This window comes from Hylobates moloch, unplaced genomic scaffold (genome assembly GCF_009828535.3).
Source record: "Hylobates moloch isolate HMO894 unplaced genomic scaffold, HMol_V3 SCAFFOLD_9, whole genome shotgun sequence".
In the NCBI taxonomy this organism is placed as follows: Eukaryota; Metazoa; Chordata; class Mammalia; order Primates; family Hylobatidae; genus Hylobates; species Hylobates moloch.
Genome location: NW_026652284.1, coordinates 25,371,820 through 25,399,010, shown reverse-complemented (window position 1 = coordinate 25,399,010; position 27,191 = coordinate 25,371,820). Strand labels below are relative to the sequence as shown.

At 44.4% G+C, this 27,191-nt stretch overlaps 1 protein-coding gene across 2 annotated transcripts in view; it reads right to left on the bottom strand.

Moving 5' to 3' along the window:
- The window catches only part of WDTC1 (WD and tetratricopeptide repeats 1), a 56,478-nt gene that overhangs the window by 13,637 nt on the left and 15,650 nt on the right, over nucleotides 1–27,191 (bottom strand). For both annotated transcript variants that reach the window (XM_032759451.2, XM_058444255.1), the window contains exons 3-8: nucleotides 10,610–10,656; nucleotides 9,466–9,577; nucleotides 5,309–5,496; nucleotides 2,517–2,699; nucleotides 821–915; nucleotides 308–423 (exon numbers count right to left, since the gene is read on the bottom strand). In XM_032759451.2, coding sequence (XP_032615342.1) covers nucleotides 308–423; nucleotides 821–915; nucleotides 2,517–2,699; nucleotides 5,309–5,496; nucleotides 9,466–9,577; nucleotides 10,610–10,656 — 741 coding nt within the window. The remainder of the gene's footprint in view (nucleotides 1–307; nucleotides 424–820; nucleotides 916–2,516; nucleotides 2,700–5,308; nucleotides 5,497–9,465; nucleotides 9,578–10,609; nucleotides 10,657–27,191) is intronic.

Below are 27,191 nucleotides of genomic sequence, written 5' to 3'. Positions count from 1 at the left end.
ACAGCTGCTAAACAGCATGCCAGCATTTGAACAGAAGTCTGTCAATTCCAAAGCCTATATTCTTAACCAAAATGCCATACTATCATATTTCTATCTAGTTCATTAAGGAAAAATGAAATAAAAAGACTGAGCTAGGACACCTCTCTGGGAACTCCAATGATGCCACGTCACCCCCACATTTCAATGTAACATCATTTACCATAAGGCTGTTGCATCTTGTCTGCCTCAGCAGTGAACGTAAGGTACATACCCCTGGCTGCTGGGCATGGAATGGTGATGGGGCAGAGCCACCTTATGCTGTACATACCTGTTCCCCCCCCATGTTGACTAGCAGCTCTGTGCCATTGGGGCTGAAGGTCACATAGGTGGCAACCAGCACTCTCAAACGGTTATTGTAGTCAGGAAGCTTCACTGGCAGGTGACCTGCAGGGAATAGCCCAGTCATACTAGGGTCCCAGTCCCCTTCAAAGGGGCATGAGATTGTGTGAAGTCAGTCATATCAAAAATGATACCAATCAACTTTAGCATAAAAGCAGCTACAAGTGTTGAGCCCTTACTATATGCACTGGGCTAGCTGCTTTATATATTTTATCTCATTTAGTCATTATAACCCCATTTTACTTAACCTTGATGAGTTTCTTTTCTGTAATTTGCTGAAGGTGACATAGCTTGTCAGTGGCAGAGTTGAGATTAAAACTCAGGTCTGTCTGCCTCTAAAACCCTTGCTCTTGACCACCCTGCCATGCTGTCTCCCTGGACTGCCCCCAAAAGAGTCAGCATGTAGCCGAGAGTTTGGGGCCAGAGCTGTGCTGAGCACTACCTGCTACGTAATACTGGGCTGCACCGTCTGGAAGGGGTTTCTGCCGGTCACAGAAGGTGTGCACACCCGCCGAAGGGCTCTGTTTCATGCTCTTTCTGGTGGGAAGGAAAATCATATAGGTTAAAGTCACAGCACTGCCCCTGGCTAGACCAGACCACACTCACTAGAAGAAAACTTACATTTGTATCTGAGAGATACAGGAGGTATTTTTCTTCCTTACCTAAGCAACCCCAAAGGCCCACCAACTAGACAATTACAGACATATACATTAGAGTGCTTTACCAAGTAGGTCATATAAGCTGTCTGGGTCTTCATGACCACCTTATCTTTCCCATTTTACAAACAAGCAAGCTAAGGTTCAAGGCCCGCTCCAAGCCATGCAGTGTGTGAGGGGCAGCAGTGGTCACCAAGCCCATGAATGAAAATAAACAGGCAGCATTCCTGCATCCATCCCACGAATCACAGAAAGCCCAGGCTGGAGAGGCAACTCAGGTCTGGGAGTGCTGGGGGGTTCTGAGTATTATAAGAATTAGCAGGAAATATTATATACAGTGATTTCTTTGAGAAAGACACTATAAGAGATTTATATAAGAAATTATAAGAATAAATAAATATAAGGAAATTATAGGGAATTTATATAAGAGATTATGGGTAATTTATACTTTTTTTTTTTTTTGAGATGGAGTCTCACTCTGTTGCCCAGGCTGGAGTGCAGTGGCGGGATCTCTGCTCACTGCAAGCTCCGCCTCCCAGGTTGATGACATTCTCCTGCCTCAGCCTCCCCAGTAGCTGGGACTACAGGCGTCCGCCACCATGCCTGGCTAATTTTTTGTATTTTTAGTAGAGACGGGGTTTCACCGTGTTAGCCAGGATGGTCTCGATCTTCTGACCTCTTGATCCGCCCGCCTTGGCCTCCCAAAGTGCTGGGATTACAGGCATGAGCCACCGCGCCCGGCCTAATTTATACTTTTCATATTTTCCAACATAAGCAAGGATTAAGTTTTTTAAAAATCACAAAATTGAAGAAAGTCCATTTCATATAGAAGAAGGGGCCAGGCTGGGTGTGGTGGCTGACGTCTGTAATTCCAACACTTTGGGAGGCCAAAGCGGGCAGATCACCTGAGGTCAGGAGGAGTTCAAGACTAGCCTGGTCAACATGGTGAAACCTCGTCTCTACTAATAATACAAAAATTAGCCAGGTGTGGTGGCAGGTGCCTGTAATCCCAGCTACTCGGGAGGCTGAAGCAGGACAACAGCTTGAACCCGGGAGGCAGGGGTTGCAGTGAGCTGAGATTGTGCCACTGCGCTCCAACATGGATGACAGAGCAAGACTCTGTCTCAAAAAAAATAAAAATAAAAAAGTAAAAAAAAAAAATAAATAAATAAAAGGGGCCAGGCACAGTGGCTCATGCTTGTAGTCCCAGCACTTTGGGAGGTCGAGGTGGGAAGATTGCTTTAGCTCAGGAGTTTGAGACCAGCCTGGGCAACATGGAAAGACCCCACCTCTACAAAAAAATTAAAAAATTAGCCAAGCGAGGTGGCGTGTGCCTGAGATGGGAGGATTGCTTGAGCCTGGGAGGTTGAGGCTGCAGTGAGCTGTGATGGCAGAAGAGGGCATGGCAAGGCAGTGAGGGAAAGCGGCAGCCGGTTCTCCGGGGACTTACTCACGGGAGACAGGAGACTAAACTATTCATACCTGTGGTTATGGATCATGCGGATGTCATAGAGCCTCACGAAAGGCCCGCTGGCCCCGACTGCCAGGCAGTTGTTGTCCTGGGGGTTGACGGTGAGGCACTTGGCCTCCACCAGCTGGCCACAGTACTCTGTCAGGTCAATCAGCACCTCCGAGTGTTTGCTGTTCTCTCGAAGGTCATACTGGCTGTGAGAGAGGACAGAGTTAGGGAATTCGGGCTTGGGGTCCTTGCGAGGAAGGCAGGGAAGAAGACAAGTTCTTGTTATGCAGGAGGATTGGGAGGGGCTGTGGACCTGTTTCTAAATCAGAATGTCAAAAACGATTCCCACTTCTTGAGTGCCCACAGTGTGCCAGGTACCTGTAGTAGGCTTCTCACACATCTTATTTTATTCTACTAGAACTCCTAAGGTGGACACTACTGTACATATTCTACAGATGTCAGTATTATTGCTACTATTATACCACTACTGATTACCAGCACTTAGTGAAAATGTGCTGTGTCCAGTATTGCCCCTCAATTAATTCCTAACGTCATCCCTAGGTATCATTAGAATACTGAGGTTCAAAGATGTTGAATGACCTGACTGAGACGACACTGCTAGTAAGTGCAGAGCTGGGGAAGCTTTCTGAGTCTGCATCTCAAACACTGCTCTGCTCCTACCTAATCTAGTTTCTTTCATGAAACAAGGTATGGAGGTGACAGCAAAGAGAATCTGCAGATCGTCTAAGAGCTATCTAGATATACCAGGGGCCAAGGCAAGCCTAAAAGTCTCATTCACGCAGTAAAGGTAATGCCAAAAAGTCTACCAAACAGCAGGAAACTCCCACCGCTCCAGACGGGGAAACTTTGTGCTGCCAATACACAGGTATCCTCAGAGAGTGGTGGATAGGGGGGACATCACCTATATGCTCACCCCTCTTGCCTAGACATCTGTTATCACCTCTTTGCTGTTCACCTTGTCTTTCTAAGCCATCTTCACCAGACTGCTCTTCCTAAAATATTATTTTACATCACTCTCCTGCTCAAAAAATTGCAGAGATTCCTCAATACTTTAGCACAAGTTTACTTTTACCAAACTCCTCAGTCTGGTTTTCAAGACTCAATTTCACATCTCTCTCCAACCTTATTCCTCAGTTTTCTAAATGTGGGTCAATTATAACTACAGAATTCTTTATCCTGCACATGCCATGTTTATTTCTGCCTTTGGAAACTCTGCTCAAGCTGGGGAATACACTCTGCTTTTCCTTGCCCATCCAAATCCTGTCTGTTCTGGAAGGCCCAGCTTATGTTCACCTTCTGCTAGGACACCTTCTCTGACTGTGCCTATGCCTAAACCCTTAGGATCCTACCCGATGCGCTAGACGCTCAGCTTCTACCAGCTGGCCCTGGCAAAATCTGGTCAGCCAAGGTCAAAAAGTGCTACATGGAGCTGGACCTGCCACTGACGAAGTACATTCTGTCTTCTGAGGTTCAGGGATGCAGTGACTTATCCCAGTCAAATACTGAGTGAGAGAGCTAGGATTTGACCCCAGGTCTGTCTGACTTCATTGCCTTGCTCTTGACTATGTTATAATTTATATATGACTTAGATATTCCTCACCTGTAAAAGGAAAGAGGGCACAAAGTCCTACAGGAACTCAAGGGAGACAGATTAAAGCAGGCTGGGGAGATAAGGAAGAAGTTCTAAGGTCACATCTGAATAAAGGATTTAAAGAAGGGCAGCGACACCATTTTAGAATGAAGGGAAGTAGAGGCAAATGTGTAACAACGCAGGGCACTGGAAAAGGGGACAGTCCATTTTACCATTTCCGGCTGGCCCGCTCCCTCCCAGGTATATAGCCACTGACCAACTGTTCAAGAGAAATGTATCAAGCAGTTCTATGGCCAGGCGCTGTGCTGGGCTCTAGGGACACAACCAAGAACAAGACAGACATGGAGTTGCTCTAAGAGAGTTTACTTTCACTACTTAGTGAGGATACAGACAAAAAAGTAAACCAATAAGTAAAAATAAAATAAGGCCAGGTGTGGTAGCTCACACCAGTAATCCTAGCACTGTGGGAGGCCGAGGTGGGAGGATCACTTGAGCCCAGGAGTTCGAGACCTGCCTGGGCAACACAGAGAAACCCCATCTCTACAAAAAAAATAGAAAAATTAGCCAAGCATGGTGGAGCATGTCTGTAGTCCCAGATATTCACGAGGCTGAGGTGGGAGAATCACCTGAGCCCAGGAAGTTGAAGATGCAGTGAGCCATGATCACGCCACCGTACTCCAACCTCGGCAATAGAATGGAGTGAGACCCTGTCTCAAAAAATAAATTAATTAATAAAAATAAAGTAACTACAGGTGGCAATTAGAGTTACAGAGGATTGTTAAAACAAGCAATAACGTCTGTCTACTTTAGACAGGATGGTCAGAGAAGGTGCTTCTGAAGAGGTAACTCAAGCTGATCTCTTTAGGATGAGAAAGAGTCCGACATGGGAAAAGCTGGGGACAGAGAATCTCAAGTAGAGGAAAGAGTAACATGAATGCCCAGAGGGAGTAGAGACCCTGGACACCTGAGGTGGTGAGAAAAAGCTGTGGGCCTAGAGGTAGTACAAAGGAGGGCAAAGAGGGAGGAAGGTGAGGGCGGAGTAAGCAAATGTTCCCAGTGGAGTTTGTACACAGACAACTGCCCTGGGCAGACAAAGGAGGTTAGAACTCTGCTGGAGGGAAAGAGCTAGGTCTGTAGAAGGAAACACTATAGGATGATGGGATGGGGGAGCGACAGGCCCCACTAGATGCCCCAGACTCTTACCGGATAAGCCCATCCTCAGCAGCACTCCAGAATGTGTTGGGCCACATGGGCGCTGTGGCGATGCGCTTCACCCGGTTTGTGTGGTCTCCAAACATGTGGATGGTCTCCTTTACCGTCAGGTCGTGCACATGCACCTTAGAGTCGGCTGCCCCCGTGATCAAGATGCGGTCCCCAGCGTGAGGCAGGAACTATTTAGGAGAAATGGAGGAAGGGGTGGGTGGTGAGAGTAGAAATGGCCACGGAAGGAGGCTAGCCTGGATGTCTGCACCCTTTTCTCTCCATGTCAGATAAGAGAATGAGCCCATGCAGACTGGGCACGGTGGCTCACGCCTGTAATCCCAGCTGCTCAGCAGGCTGAGGCAGGAAAATCCCTTGAACCTGGGAGGCAGAGGCTGCAGTGAGCCGAGATTGTGCCACTGCACTCCAGCCTGGGCAACAGAGCGAGACTGTCTCAAAAAAAACAAAAACAAAAAAACAAAACAAACCCTTGAGGTTCAGCAGTAATATACAGCAAGATTGTGTTCAAGCCCAAGTCTGTCTGACTCCCACATGCCCTACTTGCCTCATGATGACTACTTAGTAACTAGAGATTAAGTAATAAATTAGTCCTGAAGTGAAAAACACTTTCAGTGTTTTAAGGGAATGGGTGTGTGGGGGGTTTGTTTGTTTTTTTTTTTTTTTTTTTTTTTTTTTTTTTTTGAGACAGAGTCTCGCTCTGCCACCCAGGCTGGAGTGCAGTGGTGCAATCTTGGCTCACTGCAACTTCCACGTCCCGGGTTCAAGCGATTCTCCTGTGTCAGCCTCCTGAGTAGCTGGGTAATACAGGTGTGCACCACCACGCCCAGCTAATTTTTGTATTTTTAGTAGAGACAGGGTTTCACCATGTTGGCCAGGCTGGTCTCGAACTCCTGACCTCAGGTGATCCACCTGCCTTGGCCTCCCAAAGTGCTGGGATTGTAGGCATGAGCCAGAATGCCCTGTTGGGAATGAGTGTTTTAAATTAGTTTGACTGCTTCTGAAAAACAATCTGGTAATAGTAACAAAGATTAAAAACAATTTCTATCTTTTGACTCAAAACTTCCACTTCCAAGAAATAATCCAGGCCAGGCATGGTGGCTCACGCCTATAATCCCAGCACTTTGGGAGGCCGAGGCGGGAAGATCACAAGGTCAGGAGATCCAGACCATCCTGGCTAACACGGTGAAACCCCGTCTCTACTAAAAATACAAAAAAATTAGCCAGGCGTGCGCCTGTAGTCCCAGCTACTCAGGAGGCTGAGGCAGGAGAATGGCATGAACCTGGGAGGTGGAGCTTGCAGTGAGCCGAGACCACGCCACTGCACTCCATCCTGGGCAACAGAGCGAGACTCCGTCTCAAAAAAAAAAAAAAAAGAAATAATCCAAAAAGAAAAAAGGGACCTAGTCAGAAACGCTTGGATGCCTCTTATAATAGCAAATATTGGAAACAGCTCGAATGTTGGACTGTAGGGAAGGGCTGAGCATCAAGAGGATACATCTCTGTGCAGTATTTATTAAAAAACAAAAAACAAAAAACAAAAAAAACAGGCCAGGTGCCGTGGCTCACACCAGTAATCCCAACACTTTGTGAGGCCGAGGTGGGCGGATCACCTGAGGTCAGGAGTTTGAGACCACCCTGGCCAACGTGGTGAAACCTCGTCTTTACTACAAAAAAAATTAGCTGGATGTGGTGGTGTGCACCTGTAATCCCAGCTGCTTGGAAGGTTGAAGCAGGAGAATTACTTGAACCCGGGAGGTGGAGGTTGCAGTGAGCTGAGATGGCATCACTGCACTCCAGCATGGGTGACAGAGCAAACAAGACTCCATCTCAAAAAAAACCCCAAAACCACCATCCTGATAAAGGCAAGAACAAAATGCTCCAGATGACATCTGATAAGAAAAAAACAGCTGCAAACATAGCTTCAAATAATGAAAGAAGAAAGTATGCAGTTCTGGGCTGGGCGCTGTGGCACGCACCTGTAATCCCAGCACTTTGGGAGGCGGAGGCAGGTGAATCACCTGAAGTCGGGAATTCAAGACCAGCCTTACTAACATGGAGAAACCCTGTCTCTACTAAAAATACAAAAAATTAGCCGGGTGTGGTGGCGTATGCCTGTAGTCCCAGCTACTCGGGAGGCTGAGGCAGGAGAATCACTTGAACCCGGGAGGCGGAGGTTGCAGTGAGCCGAGATCTTGCCACTGCACTCCAGCCTGGGCAACAAGAGCGAGACTCTGTCTCGAAAAAAAAAAAGAAAAGAAAAAAGAAAAAAGAAAGAAAGTATGTAGTTCTATCACATAACTTTGAGGATGAAAAATATTTAGGAGTGGTGCTGAATTTTCATGTGAGTTCAAAAAATTGAAATATCTTTTTTTAAAATTGAAAAGTTCCTCCCTACCCACAACAAGGCTGAGTGGTACTGTTGGGGGAGGGGCAATGTCCTACACTGAAACAGCTGATGTCCCACTTGACTTTAAATGTACACAAAGAGCAACGATTCACTCTTTCCACATAGGCTTCTCTAAGAGCTCATTAGAACAAGGTCTAGATGAAATAGACATGATTTAATTATTTTAGGGACAACCAGTAGTCTTTAATCCTGTCTAGAGACGGCATACACTCAGTGCACAGCAGAAATAAACTGGGGAGCCGTTGTCATGATCTTGTGGCTGCGCCACACGCATCGCTCACCATAGTCACCACCAGGGGGAGCGCATGAGTTAAATACATACACATCTGCAGTGTTTCCACTACCTAAAGAAAGAAGAATCTTTTTCGGGCTTTTTTTTTATTTTATTTTTTTAATTTTTTAAATAGCAGAGGAGGCAGAGAGTCTGCACCTAAGTGCCTTTCCCAAGGTCTTACTGTTAGGGAGTATCAAGACCATTATGAAATTCTGGTGTTAGAACTCAATGTCTTGTGCTCTGATGCTAAACTAATGGCCTAGGTCCCCTTCCCCAGGCCTGACTGGACCACAGGGAAGGGCTGAGCATCAAGAGGATACATCTCTAAACTCTTGACTAAAAATTGGACCTAAACTCTTTGCAGGGGCAGAAAGCAGTTTCCGTTAGTCATGTAAGAGGTAAATCATCATTGTTCTGTCTCTAAAGGCGAGAATCACAGCTTGAGGGGAAAAAAAGGGTTTAGGAAAACAAGTAGGTTAGGAGCTATCGTCTTGTTCAGGTATCTTGTAATTCCTCTTGATATTAATTAGGAAAATATTTCTTAGAATAGTGAGGCTTTCCGAAGGACAACTTCATTCTCACATCTATCCATTATAGAATCTCAGAGCTGGAAAGGCCCTTCCTTGCAGGCCATTTCTTCCAACTTCGAACCTTGGAGATAAAGCACCTGGCGAGGGGACAAGTGCAGGGATAGGACATTTACTCATCTCCTCCAGGGGCCCATTCTACATTTTTCAAAGAGCTCTAAGCATTAGACAGTTCTTTCTTTCCTCAGGCCCACATTTAATTCTGTGGACTTATAGCCACTAGTCCTAGGTCTGTTTTCCGCAACAAAAAAACATGTCTCATGTCATTTCCAGGGCTTCAACAGAGCTTCAAAGGTCTGAAGACACTTGTAAGTCCCCTTCTCACCTCTCCTCAGCTCAACTCTCCTCCTCCAACAAATCAAAATATTCATTTCCTATGAAGGGGTAGAACAGATAAAAAGCACTGGGCACAGACTTATCTCATTGAGCTGTCACATCAACCCTGTAGACTGTTATTTCCTTTTTAAAAAATTAATTTGTTTACAAATCTGGGAGATTTTCCTTCACTGCTTCCTTTTTTACAGATGAGCAAACGGGCTCAGACAGGTCAGGTGATTTGCCCAGGTCACACAATGCCCAAGAAGCAGATAAGGGAGACAAACCCAGGTATGCCTGCTCTCTAAGTTCATGTTCAGAACAATACCCCCACCACTACCATTCACATAAAGATAAATTCATCTAGAATTGGCCACTTAGCTCTAACAGAGGAAGAAGAACATGGAAGAGAAATGAGGTTTCAGGAATCACCAACAGATACTTAGATCATAAGGTTGCCTGTGACCCTAGGTGGTATATGGGACACACACATACCAACATGGCGTGGCCACAGCCCAGTCATTCTTGTGCTTGCTCTGTGGCTCGTCCTGCTCACCTTGACAGAGAAGATATTTGCAGTGTGTCCCGTGTGCATGGAGAGCAGCTTCTTGTGGTGCAGCGGGTCCCACACAATCGTGTGCTGGTCATCGGAACCAGAGGCCAGCAAGCTGAAAGCAGAGTGAGGGTTTGTGATCTCTCCTCAAATTCCTAGGTTCCCTTTCCCCATCCCATGTTCTCAGTTTACAAGGAGTTAGGTTACAGAATTTGAAGAACAGTAAATGTCACAGAATTTAAGGTTGCCTTGTAAACAGCTGATTCTCTTCTATTTTGTCCTGAGAAATTTCCATTTTTTTTTTTTTTTTTGAAATGGAGTCTCGTTCTGTCCCCCAGGCTGGAGTGCAGTGGCACGATCTCGGCTCACTGCAAGCTCTGCTTCCCAGGTTCACGCCATTCTCCTGCTTCAGCCTCCTGAGTAGCTGGGACTACAGGCGCCCGCCACCACACTCGGCTAATTTTTTGTTTTTGTAGAGACGGGGTTTCACCATGTTAGCCAAGATGGTCTCAATCTCCTGACCTCGTGATCCACCCGCCTCGGCCTCCCAAAGTGTTGGGATTACAGGCGTGAGCCACCATGCCCGGTCAAGAAATTTCCATTATTCTTAAACACATTGGCTTATTAAAAAGACAGGGTTTTGGGCTGGGCGCAGTGGTTCATGCCTGTAATCCTAGCACTTTGGGAGGCTGAGGCGGGTGGATTGCCTGAGCTCAGGAGTTTGAGACCAGCCTGGGCAACATGGCAAAACCTCATCTCTACTAAAAATACCAAAAATACAAAAAATTAGCCAGGCATGGTGGCGCGTGCCTGTAGTCCCAGTTACTTGGGAGGCTGATTAAGGAGAATTGCTTGAACCTGAAAGGCAGAGGTTGCAGTGAGCCAAGATCACGCCATTGCACTCCAGCCTGGGTGACAGAGCGAGACTCTGTCTCCAAAACAAAACAAAACAAAACAGGGTTTGGATGGTCATCCAACTTTCCATCTATCTGAGATTGTTTAATTGTGTTGAAAACTATGGGCTAAGCTGAAGAACAGCAGAGAGCAGCAGTCTCTTTTCATTTGGGTCCACTCAGGAGGAGCCTTCTTGTTCCACCCTCCTCACTTCCTTCCCCAGCACCCTTCAGGTGCTCTAGCTCATACTTACTCTCCTTTCTCATTCCACTCCAGACAGTTGACACATCCTGAGTGACCCTGCGGGAGCAAATGAAAAGAGACAGGAAGAGAGTTGGTTAGGGGTTCTCCTGGGGAACTCAACACCAAGAAGTGGAACTGAACAGGTAAACCAGTCTTTCCATTTTCAATATTTTCCAAGTGCATGTGAGTGGCCAGAGTGGACTTAAACTGACTAGCGTCTTAAAATATATAAAGTACTTTCATATTCATGATCTCACTTGATACTGGGCACTTCTGAGCCATAAAGGACAGGTTTCACTGATCCCGTTTTGCAGAAAAGTAAACTGAAGTTCAGAGAGTAGAAAGCAGTGAAAGTGAGATGCAAACACATTTCTGCCTTTACCGTTAGAAGGAGTATGTCAGCCAGGCACAGAGGCTCACACCTGTAATCCTAGCGCTTTGGGCAGATTGCTTGAGCTCAGGAGTTGGAATCAACCTGGGCAACATGGCGAAACCCCGTCTCTATAAAAAATACAAAAATTAGTTGGGTATGGTGGCATGTGCCTGTAGTCCAAGCTACTCCGGAGGCTGAGGTTGGGAGGATGACTTGAGCCTGGGAGGTGGAGGCTGGACTGAGCTGAGATCACACCGCTGCACTCCAGCCTGGGCAACAGAGCCAGACCGTGTCTCAAACAAAACAAAACAAAAACAGAAAAAGAGATATGTTTGAAACAGTACCTTCAAGGGACATCCTCTCAGTCACAGAAAATTTGCCAGGAAACATTCAATCCAAGGACAGCCAATTAACTAGAAGGCTAATCTTTTATTCACCCAGCATTTTTTTTTTTTTTTTTTGAGACAGAGTCAGGCTGGAGTGCAGTGGCACGATCTCGGCTCACTGCAACCTCCGCCTCCCGGGTTCACGTCATTCTCCTGCCTCAGTGTCCTAAGTGGCTGAGACTACAGGTGCCCGTCAACACGCCTGGCTAATTTTTTGTATTTTTAGTAGAGACAGGGGTTTCACTGTGTTAGCCAGGATGGTCTCGATCTCCTGACCTCGTGATCGGCCCGCCTCGGCCTCCCAAAGTGCTAGGATTACAGGCGTGAGCCACCGCGCCCAGCCTCACCCAGCATATTATTCATCAGGCACCTACTGCATGCCAGGTACTTTTCGGATGCTGGGGGTACAGGAGTATAAAAAACTCCTTGGATCTTCTGGAGCTTAATTCAAATAGGTAGAGCCTGGTGCAGTAAGGTAAATTAGGTCAGAGTCTTTATCTTGGGGATTTGAATTGAAAAGCATGAAGAGACTGAGGCAGTTAACAGCAGATGCTGAAACTGAAAGCATGCAGAGAGAAATCATGGCTGGGGCACAGGATCCATGAATACACAGAAGGACTGAAGGAGCAGAAACGGGTCTTACATGGGGTAGAAGAGAACAAGTCATGAGGCATTCCTACATACTGTTATTTCTGTTCCTACACCCTCTCCTCATTCCCAACAGCACCTTGATTTACATTTCACTAACTCCCTGCCCCAGGTCAGACCATGTGTTTAGGATGCGTAAGTTCATTCTCCTTGCCACAGCGACGGGTTCAGGAACTTACGCTAAAACCAGACAGGACGCAGCATTCGCTTGGCCACAGGGATTGACTCAGAAATGAGCCTGTGACCCCAATCAGATGGAAGGGGGCAGAGTTGCTAGGAGCTTCTGGAAAAGTCTTCTCTTCTTAGGAGACAGTCTATGGAAGAGATGCCTTTCTTTCTCTGGATGTGCCACCTGAAATTGCTGCACACATTTTGCCACCAAGAGGGAAGCCAGTCTGAGAGCAAAATCAATACACAGAGAAGAGCCTGGCCAAGGGAATCAGAGAAAAATGGAGCAAGAATGACCAGAGTAACCAATCCAGTCATCTACCCTACTCCTGCACTTACAGCTAAGTGGGCCAGTTAGGCCAGTCAGTTCATTGTTGTTTAAGGCAATTTGAGTTGGGCTGTTATTTGTAGGCCATAGCATTCTAACTAATCAACTCTAACTCATTCTTCGGGGGTCTCGGTTGACAGGCATTTCCTTCGAGATGCCTTCCCTGTCATGTAGATTTGGCAGGAAGGCGTGCCCTTCCTGTGGGATTCTACTGTCATACTGCATTACAGCTCTGTGTCAATGTGGTTGTTTTCTTCCACCAGACAGAGCCCTAAGAAAGCAGGTATGGATCATATTCATTGCATCTCCAAGGCTAGGGACGGTGCCTGGCACATACCTGTTGCCTAAGTAAACAGGTAACTGCAGTGAAACTAGTGGGAAAAGCTGAGCGATATGAACATATTTACTTTCCCAACTGTTTAGTCAGAAAATGCCCCCCACCACTCTTTATCAAACCTCAGTACACACCACAGGGTTGTTTTTTTTTTTTAAAGAGACAGGGTCTCACTATGTTGCCCAAGCTGGCCTTGAACACCTGGCCGCAAGCTACTGCTCCCACCTCAGCCTCCCAAGTAGCTGGAACTACAGGTGTTCACCACCGTGCCTGGCCTTCTTCCCTCTTTACTCCTTGTCCTGTAAAGAATCTCATCTGAGGTGAAACTCATTTCTTCCCAGGCTCTATACTTATATGCATTACTGCTTTGTTCAAGCCTGCCAGATCATTTGCTGACCTAAGGTCTTTTACCTTCCCATGGCATGTGGATCAAACCTCATGCATGACTCTGGTGTCTCTGGGTCAGAATCATCTCTGCCCTTAGTGCTCTCATTTTTCCAACAAGCTGTAAATTACTTGTGCCGGGGTGGGGGTGGGGTGGAGTGGGGCAAGAGGTGATGTCGCAGCTTCAGTTTGGAATCTCCCGGAACACCAAGGACCTTGAATGACCATCACTTACTGAGGGCTTACAAAAAGCAAGGCACAGTGTCTAACTGAGCACTTGTGGTAGGCAAAATATGGCCTCCTACAGATGTCCACGTCCTAATCCTCTGAAACCTATGAATATGTTATTTTAGGTGGCAAAAGGGACTTTGCAGATGTGCTTAAGGTTAAGGACCCTGAGATGGGAAGATTAGCCTGGATTATCCAGGTAGACCTAATCTAATCACATGGATCCCTAAAATTGGAGTACCTTTCCTGGCTGCAGAGAACTGGAGAGATGGAGGTATGAAAGAAACTGGACCTGCTGTTGCTGGCTTTGAAGATGGAGGAAGGAGGCAGGGAGCCAAGAAATACAGCAGCCTCTAGAAGCTCAGAGTAGCAAGGAAATAGATTCTACTCTACAGCCTTCAGAAGGAACATAGCTCTGCCAACATCTTGATTTTAGCCTGGTCAGACCTGCATTAGACTTTTTAATCTACAGAACTGTAAGATAATAAATTTGTGTTGTGTTAAGCCACTAAGTTTCTGGTAATACAATATGGCAGCAACAGCACTCTGTGTCCATAATCCTGTTTTAAGAGACAGGTATTGCCGGGCACGGTGGCTCATGCCTATAATCCCAGCACTTGGGGAAGCCGAGGTGGGTTGACCACCTGAGATCAGGAGTTTGAGACCAGCCTGACCAACATGGTGAAACCCCATCTCTACTAAAAATACAAAAAATTAGCTGTGTGTGGTGGTGCACCCCTGTAATCCCAGCTACTTGGGAGGCTAAGGCAGGAGAATCACTTGAACCCGGGAGGCAGAGGTTGCAGTGAGCTGAGATCACGCCACTGTACTCTAGCCTGGCGACAGAGCAAGACTCCGTCTCAAAAAAAAAAAAAAAATGAAGGGTTTAACATGTTAGGACATACATAGGGAACCTACTTAACAAGGAACAGAGTGTTTAAGAGAAGTTATTTTGGCCTTGATAAGTAAGGCTGGTTTGCTTACAGGTACAATAAATAATCGTGTTGAAGAATACAATGAAAGAAACTGAGCTTATGGCATATCATATCAGAGTTAAACAGTGGGTAAACAAGAAAAAAAGAAGAGAAGAGAAGGAATTGAGAGGTGGCACTTTTAATAAATTGAGAGTGGGGACTGTTTAGAGATGGAAACATTTCTGTTTAGGGTGAGTTTTGCACACCAGGGAACTAGAGGAGACAGGAAGTATACAGGGAAAGAATCTGCAATAAGAGCTCCAAATCTCACTTGAGTTCCAAATTACAATCCAACCCTCAGTTCCTACTTAACTTTATTAAATACTGATTATAATTGCTATTCATTATAAGTACCAGGCCAGGCACGGTGGCTCATGCCTGTAATCCCAGCACTTTGAAAGGCCAAGGCAGGACGATTACTTGAGCCCAGGAGTTTGAGACCAGCCAGGGCAACATAACGAGACCTTGTCTCTACAAATAAAAAAATCAGCTGGACGTGGTGACATGCGCCTGTGGTCCCAGCTACTCAGGAGGCTGGGGTGGGAGAATTACTTGAGCCCAGGAGGTTGAGGCTGCAGTGAACCTTGGTTGTACCACTGCACTCCAGCCTGGGTGTCAGAGGCAGACCCCATCCTCCCCCAAAAAAGAAAAAGTCCCTAGAGTTTGCCAGGTAGCATTGTGTTAGGGGGGAAGAGGAGGCAGGGAGAAGTATTTTATCACTGACATTGCTTAGAATTGTAAGCGCATAATGATAATAAGAGCAGATGGACTTTTAGTTGGTTTTATTACCACCTTTAAATTCCTTACAGACTATGTACCTCCTTAGAGCCTATACTACTGTACCCTCCTTGCTACTACAAAGTAGAATACCAGATATTTACATACGTTAAGTCATTATCACTCCCTTTTAAAAGGTAAGACCCGGCCGGGCGCGGTGGCTCACGCTTGTAATCCCAGCACTTTGGGAGGCCGAGGCGGGCGGATCACGAGGTCAGGAGATCGAGACCACGGTGAAACCCCGTCTCTACTAAAAATACCAAAAAATTAGCCGGGCGTGGTGGCGGGCGCCTGTAGTCCCAGCTACTCGGAGAGGCTGAGGCAGGAGAATGGCGTGAACCCGGGAGGCGGAGCTTGCAGTGAGCCGAAATCGCGCCACTGCACTCCAGCCTGGGCGACAGAGCGAGACTCCGTCTCAAAAAAAAAAAAAAAAAAAAAAAAAAGGTAAGACCCATCTCAGAGATATTAAATAACTTACCCAAGATCATACATATTTTAAATGCTGAAACCTTGATGAGAACCCAGGTCAATTTGGCTCAAATGCCACCCTTACTCCCACCTGTATTAACAGAATATCTTGGCTAAGCACAGTGGCTCATGCCTGTAATCCCAGCATTTTGGGAGGCCAAGGCGGGAGGATCATGAGGTCAAGAGATCGAGACCATCCTGGTCAACATGGTGAAACCCGTCTCTACTAAAAATACAAAAATTAGCTGGGCGTGGTGGCGTGCACCTGTAGTCCCAGCTACTCGGGAGGCTGAGGCAGGAGAATTACTTGAACCCGGGAGGTGGAGGTTGTGGTGAGCCGAGATGGCATCACTGCACTCCAGCCTGGCGACAGAGTGAGACTCCATCTCAAGAAAAAAAAAATAAAAAAATAAAGAGGATATCTCATATCACTACCATTTCCTTACAGAACTGCTTTGACAATTTGTTATAGCTAAGTTTATATCTATCTGATGCCTCAGGAATTCCATCCTATGATGCAGCAATTCCACCCTACGTATTTACTCCAGTGAAATGTATTTGTCCATACAGAGTGATATGAGAACATTCATTGCTGCTTTATTTTTAAAAGCCCTAAACTGAAAATAACCCAAATAGTCATTAAAAGGAGAATGAGGTTAGGAGTTCCAGACCAGCCTGGCCAACGTGGTGAAACCCCGTCTCTACTAAAAATACAAAAATTAGCTGGGTGTAGTGGCGTGCACCCGTAATCCCAGCTACTCAGGAGGCTAAGGCAGGAGAATTGTTTGAACTGGGGAGGCGAAGGTTGCAGTGATTGTGGTGAACTGAGTTTGTGCCATTGTACTTGAGCCTGGGAGACAAGAGCGAAACTGTCTCAAAACAAAACAAAACAAACAAACAAAAAAACTCCCCCAAAAAAACCAAAACCAAAAAACAAATGGCTATAGAATATTCATCCAAAGATTAAGCCATATTTATTCACTCCTCCCTTAGTGTTGCACATTTAGGTCAGTTCTGATTTGGTGAGTCAATGTATTTTAAAAGTCCAATGAGAAAAGAACATTTACAGTGACTAGGCAGCCCAGACTAGGCCCAATGCCATAATTTTTGGCATTTGACCGAAATATTTAAAATCTGTATTATAACTCATGCTGCTCAGGAAGCTCTGATGAGTAGTCATGCAGTGGGAAAGTGTTTTAAAATGGGAAACATTATTAATAAATACAATTTGGTAGACAGCAATCAATAAAAATGTGGGGTCCACAGAGAAAAATAATAAGTCATATAGGCAATAAATAGGCAACTCATTCATTCAATACTCATTATTTATAAGGTAATGAGAGAAAAGGGAATAAACAGTAGGATGACACAGGTCCATGTTTATAGCAACAAGAGACAAAGTTTTATCACAATAGAAAAAAGAGGACAAGTGCAGTGGCTCACACCTGTAATCCCAGCACTTCGGGAGGCCGGCGTGGGCAGATGATTTGAGGTCAGGAGTTCAAAACCAGCCTGGCCAACATGGTGAAACCCCGTCTCTACTAAAAACACAAAAATTAGCCAGGTGTGGTGGCGCATGCCTGTAGTCCCAGCTACTTGGGAGGCTAAGGCAGGAGAATGGCTTGAACTCAGGAGGCAGAGGTTGCAGTGAGCTGAGATCGCACCATTGCACTCTACCCTGGGCAATAGAGTGGGACTCCATCACAAAAAAAAAGAAAAAAGAAAAAAAGGCAGCTGGGTGCGGTGGCTCATGCCTATAATCCTAGCACTTTGGGAGACCGAGGCAGGTGGATCACTTGAGGTCAAGAGTTCAAGACCTGCCTGGGCAACATGATAAAACCCCATCTCTACTAAAAATACAGGCCGGGCCTGGTGGCTCATGCCTGTAATCCCAGCACTTTGGGAGAACGAGGTGGGCAGATCACCTGAGGTCAGGAGTTACAGACCAGCCTGGCTAATATGGTGAAATCCCATCTCTACTAAAAATACAAAAATTAGCCAGGCATGATGGTGCACAACTATAATCCCAGCTAATCGGGAGGCTGAGGCAGGGAAAAAAGGTTGAACCTGGGAGGCGGAGGTTGCAGTGAGCTGAGATAGCACCACTGCACTCTAGCCTGGGCGACAGAACGAGACCCTGTCTCAAAAAAAAAAAATTAGCCAGGTATGGTGGCTCACGCCTATGGATCCAGCTACTCAGGACGCTGAGGCAGGAGAATCACTTGAATCTGGGAGAAGGAGGTTGCGCTGAGCCGAGATTGCGCCCCTGCACTCCAGCCTGGGTGAGAGACAGAGAGACTCTGTCCCCGCCAAAAAAAAAATTAATAAAAATAAGAAAAAGAAAAAGGAGAGAGATACCAAAGAAACCCAGAAGAAAATAGGAATGTCAGGCTTTAGGAACAGGCTTAAAGGATCTTTGAGAACATTTTCTGACTTTCAGGCAAAGCCTGTGATCCAGTTTGTGTAGCTACACGTAAGGACCCTCTCTTAACTACAACCCAGTGAGATTCATCATATACACATTTAACACACCTGCTGACTTCAGGCCTAAACCCTTGTGTGATGAGGCTCAACCTAAAGCGTCAATGTCGAAGAGCATGAAAGTTACGGATATTTAATGAAGCCTCCACAAAAAATGCCAACTAGGAAAGACAGGAAGCAGACAGCCAAGTGCTTCTAACTTCTTAAAAAACAGCATGAATGAGTCTGAACAAGCAAGATTTAGATTAAAATCCAGCAAAATTAACAGAACACTTACTAAATGCCAGGGTAGATGCTAAGCTTTCACTTTTGTCAATTTATTTAAGCTTCACAATACACATACTTATTACCATGTATTAAGGTTATGTAGGTGCAATATTTTAACAGAATGGAGTAAGTTGTGACAGCAAATAAAACTTTAAAAAATTCCTCACTCACTCTCCATTGACTTAATGATATGTTGTCTTAAAGTCAGAATGATTTGAATATCCAGACATTTCCATAAAATCTTTTCTTTTGTTCCTTCTTTAATCTAGCTCAATGTTTTCTCAAATTTTAGTGTGCCTAAGAATTACTTATATGGAATAGTAATAATTATAAGAATAGGTAAACTTAGCTTACTATGTGTCAAGCCCTGTCCTAAGTACTTCACATAATTATCCTTGAAAATCCATTAAGTTGTCTATAAAATACAACAAATATTGTTTTATGTGTACAAGCTGTATTTCCTTGAGCAAGTTCTTTAACCTCTCTGTGTCTTAGGCTCTACATCAGTAAAAAAGATAATAATTGTAGATAGCCTCATAGGGTTGTTGGGGGAAACAGTATTTGTAAAGCACTTTGAGTGGTTACTTTGATAGCTGAGTGGCAGAATCAGAAATAAAATTCAAATACGTCTTTTCCATTGCACCAAGAGAGTTCAAGACTTACAGCACAGGCTGGGCATGGTGGCTCGCACCAGTAATCTCAGCACTTTGGGAGGCTAGGCAGGAGGACTGCTTGAGCCCAGGAGTTGGAGACTAGTCTGGGCAACATAGTGAGATGCTAGCTCTACAAAAATTTAAAAAATTAGCCAGGTGTGGTGGCGTGCACCTGTAGTCCCAGCTACTGGGGAGGCTAAGGTGGGAGGATCACTTGAATCTGGGAGGTGGAGGCTACAGTGAGCCATGATCACGTCACTGCACTCCAGCCTGGGCAACAGAGCAAGGCTCTGTCTCATAAAAACAAAAACAAAAAAATCCCAACAAACAAAAATGTAAGCACAGCCCAATGTGAACTATATTGGAGAAAGAAAAATCCTCCTAAAAGTCATGAAAAGAAGCGATTACATTTCTGGTCAGGCTCCAGCGATCCTCCCACCTCAGCCTCCTGAGTAGCTGGGACTAGAGATGTGTGCCACCATACCTGGTTAATTTTTGTATTTTTTGTAGAGATGGGGTTTTGCCATGTTGACCAGGCTGGCTGGTTTCGAACTCCTGGGCTCAATGATCTGCCTGCCTCACCCTCTCAAAGTGCTGGGATTATAGGCGTGAGCCACTGTGTCCGGCCTTAATTCAATCTTTTAACAATTATTCAAGCACCTATTATATACTAGGCATTCTTACACATGCAAAGGTTGTTGTGGCAAATAAGAGAACTCTAGTAGGGTAAGAGAGAAAATAAACAAACATATAAATTAGTAAGATGAATTCAGATGGTGCTAAGTGTGATGAATATATGTTATTTATTTTTATTTTTTGAGGCAGTGTATTACTGTGTCACCCAGGCTGGAGTGCAGTGGCGCAATCTCAGCTCATTGCAACGTCTGCCTCCCAGGTTCAAGTAATTCTCTGCTTCAGTCTCTCAAGTAGCTGGGGTTACAGGCGCACATCACCACGCCTGGCTATTTTTCTATTTTTAGTAGAGACGGAGTTTTGCCATGTTGGCCAGGCTGGTCTCGAACTCCTGACCTCAGGTGATTCACCCACCTTGGCCTCCCAGAGTGCTGGGATTACAGGCATGAGCCACCGTGCTTGGCCTGGATATACTTTAGATATAGTGGTCAGGGAAAGCTACTCTGAGGAATTAATATTTGAGGTGAAATCTGAATGCTGAGAAGTAGCAGGTTACACAAAGATGTGAAGGAAAATCATTTCAGGCATATGGAAGAACGAGTATAAAAATAACAGGCCTGATAATGCCAAAGAAACAGAATGAAAGCCAATGTGGTTAGAGCATAGTGATGAAGGGGACAGAGTAAGATGAGCAAGATGGGCTCAGGGAGGTGAGCAGAGGCCAGATCCTAAGGGTGTTTTACAGGTCATGGCAAGAAGCTTCATGGGGCCAGGAATTGTGTTGGTCTTATTCACTGCTATATTCTTTTCCCAGTGTCTAGAACATTTCTGTCATATAGTAGACATTCAATATTTGCTTGAAAATACGACTGAATTAATGAATAGTTCCTAGTTCTGCCCTCTGGTACTTCAAAGCATGAGTTTACTCCATCATCTAAAGCAGAGGTCAGCAATCTTTTCTGTAAAGGCTCAGATAGTAAATATTTTAGGTCTTGCAGGCCATATGGTCTATATCACTACTACTCAATTCTACCATTGAATCACTAGAGCAAACATAAGCAATACATAAGTGAGTATGCTGTGTTCCAACAAAAACTTTACTTATAAAAACAGGTGGCAATAAATTTGAATTTAAAGCTCATTTGGGCGAGGTGTGGTGGCTCACGCCTGTAATCCCAGCACTCTGGGAGGCTGAGGTGGGCTGATCATTTGAGGTCAGGGGTTTGAGACCAGCCTGGCCAACATGGTGAAACCCTGTCTCTACTAAAACACAAAAAAAATTAGCCGGGTGTCGTCATGCATGCCTGTAATCCCAGCTACACAGGAGGCTGAGGCAGGAGAATCGCTTGAAACCAGGAGGCGGAGGTTGCGGTGAGCCGAGATCGTGCCACTGCACTCCAGCCTGGGTGACAGTATGAGACTCTGCCTCAAAAAAATTTTTTCAAATTAAAATAAAATAAAGCTCATATGGAAATATCAGAGACCCAGAATAGACAAAACAATCTTGAAAAATGAACAAAGTTGAAAGACTCATACTTCCCGATTTTATAACTTACTACAATGCTACAGCAATCAAAACAGTGTGGTACTGACATAAGAACAGACATTTAGATCAATGGACTAGAGTTGAGAGTTCATAAATACATCCTTAAATTTATAGTCAATTGATTTCTGATAAGAGTATCAAGATAGGCTGGGAACAGGGGCTGGCACCTATAATCCCAGCTATTCGGGAGACTAAGACAGGAGGATCACTTGAGACTAAGAGTTTGAGACCAGCCTGTGCAACATAGCCAGACTCCGTCTCTTAAAAAAAAAAAAAAGAGTGTCAAGCAATTAAGTAGAAGGAAAGAATAGTCTTTTCAGTACATGGTGCCGGGACAAGTGGATGTCCACATGTAAAAGAATGAAGTCAGATCCCTACCTCACATCATACATAAAAATTAATTCAAATGGATCAAAGACCTACATATAAAATCTAAAACTATAAAACTCTTAGAAGAAAACACAGGTGTATATATTCATGACCTTGGATTAGGCAATGTTTTTTAAGACACAACACCAAAAGCACCAGCAACAAAAGAAAAAAAGTTTAGTTGGGCATGATGGTGTGTGCCTGCAGTCCCACTACTCAAGAGGCTGAGATGGGAGGATTGCTTGAGCCTGGGAGGTTAAGGCTGCAGCAAGCCATGACTGTGCCACTGCACTCCAGTGAGGGTTACAGAGAGAGATCCCATATCCATTTAAAAAAAAGATAAAACATAAATTGAATTTCATTAAAATTAAAACTTTTATGCAAAGTCACCATTAAAAAAATGAAAAGACAACACACAAAGGAAAAGAAACAAAATTTCAAATCATACATATCTTATAACTCAACAACAAAAAAGGGGAACCCAATTAAAAAATGAGTGAAGGATCTGAATAGACATTTCTCCAAAGAAAATACACAAATATGACAACAAGCACATGAAAACATGCTCAACATCATTAGTCATTAGGGAAATGAAAATCAAAACCACAATGAGATACCACTTCACACCCACCAGGAGGGCTATAATAAAAAAAAAATTTTTTTTTTTTTTTTTTTTTGAGACGAAATCTCGCTCTGTCACCCAGGCTGGAGCGCAGTGGCACAATCTTGGCTCACTGCAACCTCCGCCTCCTGGGTTCAAGCAATTCTCCTGCCTCAGCCTCCCGAGTAGCTGGGACTACAGGTGTGTGCCACCACGCCTGGCTAAGTTTTGTATTTTTAGTAGAGACGGGGTTTCACTGTGTTAGCCAGCATGGTCTCAATCTCCTGACCTCGTAATCTGCCTGCTTCAGCCTCCCAAAGTGCTGGGATTATAGGCATGAGCCACCGTGCCTGGCCTATAATAAAAAATATTGATAATAAGAAGTGTTGGCAAGAATGCAGACAAGTTGGAACCCTCACATATTTCTGTTGGGAATGTAAAATGGTGGTACCACTTTGGAAAAACAGTTCGGCAGTTCCTCAAAAAAGTTAAACACGGCCAGGCACGGTGGCTCACACCTGTAATACCAGCACTTTGGGAGGCAGAGGCGGGCGGATCACGAGGTCAGGAGATCGAGACCATCCTGGCTAACACGGTGAAACCCCGTCTCTACTAAAAATACAAAAAATTAGCTGGGCGTAGTGGCGGGTGCCTGTAGTCCCAGCTACTCGGGAGGCTGAGGCAGGAGAATGGCGTGAACTCGGGAGGCGGAGCTTGCAGTGAGCCGAGATTGTGCCACTGCACTCCAGCCTGGGCGACAGAGCGAGACTCCGTCTCAAAAAAAAACAAAAAACAAAAAACTTGTACACGAATGTTCATAGCAGCATTATTTATAATAGCCAAAAAATAGAAACAACCACATGTTCCACCAACTGATGAATGGATAGACAGAATGTGGTATATCCAAATGATGGAATGCTATTTGGCCACAAAAAAGAAAAGTGCAGATTCATGCTATAACATAGATGAATCTTAAAAGCCTTATGCTAAAAAGCCACACACTTTGTAATTTCATTTATGTGAAATGTTCAGAATAGGAAAATCCATTGCAACAGAAAATAGATTAGTGGTTTCTGGGGTAGGGCCAGTATGGGAGAAGGAAGTGACTGCTAAGATGGGTAAGAGGTTCCTTTTTGGGGTGATGAAAACGTCCTGGAATTAGATAGCAGGGATGGTTGCAAAACTTTGTGAATATAGTTTGTGAATAGTCAAAACCACTCAATTAAATAAAATAACAAACAAGCAAACAGGCAACATTCTGGATTTGGCCCACTGGCCACAAATTGCTGGTCTGTGATTTAAAGGACAGTCCTCACGAAAGGAAGTCTCTCACAAAGTCAGATCCCTGCTCCATCTTTTTCTTTATTTTTTTATTTTTATTTTTGAGACAGAGTCTCACTCCGTCGCCCAGGTTAGAGTGCAGTGGTGCAATCTCGGCTCACTGCAACCTCCGCCTCCTGGGTTCAAGCAATTCTCCTGCCTCAGCCTCCTGAGTAGCTGGGATTACAGGTGCCTGCCATCATGCTCGGCTAATTTTTTGTATTTTTAGTAGAGATGGGGTTTCACCATGTTGGCCAGGCTGGCATCTTTTTCTTTAAACATGACTGTTTAATGAACTTGGTATCTAGTTTACTTCTCTAAAATGGTATTATCTTAAAAAGCTCTGACAAGTCTTTGTTAGAATAAGGTTACACTATGCCCATGGAACTGCTCTGGTCTACTAAAGCTATTCACAAAGGAAATCAATCTAGTTTCATATGACTTGTTCCCATAAATTCGTAATTTGAATTTATGCTAAAATGATATAAGAAACAAAATGGAAAAAGCAAGCAGGCCAGATTGTAAAGGTGAGATAGATACATAATGTTTGCAATTGTTTAAGGATAATATGAAGAAAACTAATAAGGCAAGAGAATAAATCCACCAAGCCAGGAACTATCTATTAAGGCATTTTTAAAACAGACACATGGTTGAGGTGGAAAGGATATGAACTCTGGAGCCAGATAAGCCTGATATAAATCTTTTAAATCTTATTTCTACGACTCATCTGACCTTAGAAATGCCGAGTTTTACTCTGATTTGTAAAGTGAGATTCCTTTCTTCTTCTACCATGTGTCTAATACTGTGCCAAGAAATCCCACAAGTGAATGAAATAGCAGGAATCAAAGTGTGATCACAACTTCCAAGGTGATCTTGGAAGATCCCTGGTAATACATACAAAATGAAAGCAAGCAACTCCCCAAAAAAGTGAGGACTGCAGGCCATGGCTGGAATCCCAGGATATTTGGTTCTTGTCCAGTTGTGACAATAAAACTCATGAGATGAGCTGGCACATGTAACTGAAGAGGGATGTGGAATGCTCAGCAAAAATGTCCCAGGAAAGTGGAAAACTGATTGGGTCTTATATACTAGAACGGCTTAAATTAATCCTCATTAATTTAAATTTAAATTGTTTAACCTCAACCTCCCTTCTGGCTCTCTTACTTGGTTGCTGCCACTACAACAGTTCTTTGTATTTTCTTTTACTTTTAAAAAATGTTCTATGGAGATGGGGCCTTGCTGTGTTGCCCAGGCTGGTCTCAAACTCCTGGCTTCAAATGATTCTCCTGACTGCCAAAGTGCTGGGATTATAGGCATGAGCCACTGTGCTCCAGCCAGTTCTTTGTATTTTCTTTTCTTTTTTCTTTCTCTCTCTTTTTTTTAGACAGTGTCTCCTTCCGTTGCCCAGGCTGGAGTAAGTGTTATGATCACGGCTCACTGCAGCCTCAACCTCCTAGGCTCAAGCAATCCTCCCATGTTAGACTCCCTAGTAGCTGGGACTACAGGCACACACCACCACACCTGGTTAATTTTTGTATTTTTTTGTAGAGATGAGGTCTTGTTATGTTGCCCAGGCTGGTCACAACTCTGGGCCCAAGTGATCCTCCCACCTCAGCCTCCAAAGTGATAGGATTACAGGTGTGAGCCACTATGCTCAGCCCTTTGTATTTTCCTAATGAACAATTTAAACTTTCTATTTTGAAACAACTTCAAACATAAAAGGTTTGAAAGAATAGTATAAGAATGCCCATATATATGTTTTACCTAATTGATAAATTAAATAATCTTTTTCCCTCTCCCTCCCTCTCCTCTTTCTCTCTCTCTACACACGCGTGCATGCACACACACACACACACACGTGTAAAGTACTTTTTTTTCTGAACCATTTGAGAAATCAGTTGTAGACTTCAGGATCCCTTACACTTAACTACTTCCGGGTATAATTCTTAAGAACATTGGTCATTCTTTTATTTAACCAGTGCATATTTATCAAAATCAGAAAATTTAACACTGATATAATACTGTTGTCTACCATATAGTCCATATTCAAATTTCACTAACTGTCCAATAATGTCCATTTTATTTTCCTCATTCAGAATCCAATCGAGGATCACACACTGCATTTGGTTTATGTTTTCTTAATGTCATTAAGAAAATTAGTCACTGGCCGGGCACGGTGGCTCACGCCTGTAATCCCAACACTTTGGGAGGCTGAGGCAGGCAGTTCATGAGGTCAGGAGATCAAGACCATCCTGGCTAACATGGTGAAACCTCGTCTCTACTAAAAATACAAAAAATTAGCCGGGCGTGGTGGCGGGCGCCTGTAGTCCCAACTACTCGGTAGGCTGAGGCAGGAGAATGGCGTGAATCTGGGAGGCAGAGGTTGCAGTGAGCCGAGATCGCGCCACTGCACTCCAGGCCTGGCTGACAGAGCAAGACTCCATCTCAAAAAAAAAAAAAAAAGAAAGAAAAAAGAAAAAGAAAATTAGTCATTTTCTCTGTTTCTTTTAATCTGAGGCAGTTCCTCAGCCCATTTTTGTTTCCTATGACACTGAAATTTTTGAAGACTATATCAACTTTTGCCCTGTCCCAGGACTAGAATTAGTTGTTTCTCCAAGGATTCCTGCTTCTGTTTAATACAGAATGGTATTTAGAAACTAGTAACCCATAATTACTATGGTATCACTGCTTCTAAATTACCTTTGCGTGGACAGAGCTGGAAATAATAGATAAATACAAATTTCTATATATGTAGTTTATTTTTATTTTTTTTAGAGACAAGGTCTCACTCTGTTGCCCAGGCTGGTGTGTAATGGCGCAATCATAGCTCACTGCAGCCTTGACCTCCCGGGCTCAAGAGATTCCCCTGCCTCAACCTCCTGAGTAGCTAGAAGTATAGACATGTGTAACCATGCCTGGCTATTTTTCATTTGTGGAGATAGGGATCTCACTATGTTACCCAGGCTGGTCTCCAACTCCTGGCTTCAAGCTATACATGTTTTTAAAATAATGAGTTTATATTGAAACAGGCTAATTCCAATCCAGTACCTCAAAGTTCTTCCTCGTCTTTCCCTATTCCGTATTTGAATTTCCCTTCTACAGTGAGAACTCTGGCTCCCAACAACACTGACTTCTTTATTCAATTCTGTAACATACACAAAGTAGTTATAGAATTGCTACAATGATACTACTACAAATGACAAATCTACTAAGTAGAGCTCAAGATTTCTTTGAAGTTCATTTTATCTTTATGCTGAAAATATATACAAAGTATCATGTTAAAAAATTGGCTGGGCGTAGTGGCTCACGCCTCATCCCAGCACTGTGGGAGTACTTGGGAGGCCAAGGAGGGATCACTTGAGCCCAGGAGTTTGAGACCAGCCTGGGCAACACAGCAAAACCTTGTCTCTACTAAAAAAATTTTTTTCTTTTTTTTAAGACAGAGTTTCACTCTTGTTGCCCAGGCTGGAGTGCAATGGCACGATCTCAGCTCACCACAACCTCTGCCTGCCGGGTTCAAGCGATTCTCCTGCCTCAGCCTCCCGAGCAGCTGGGATTACAGGCGTGCACCACCTCGCATGGCTAATTTTTGTATTTTTAGTAGAGACGGGTTTCACCATGTTGGTCAGGCTGGTCTCGAACTCCCGGCCTCAG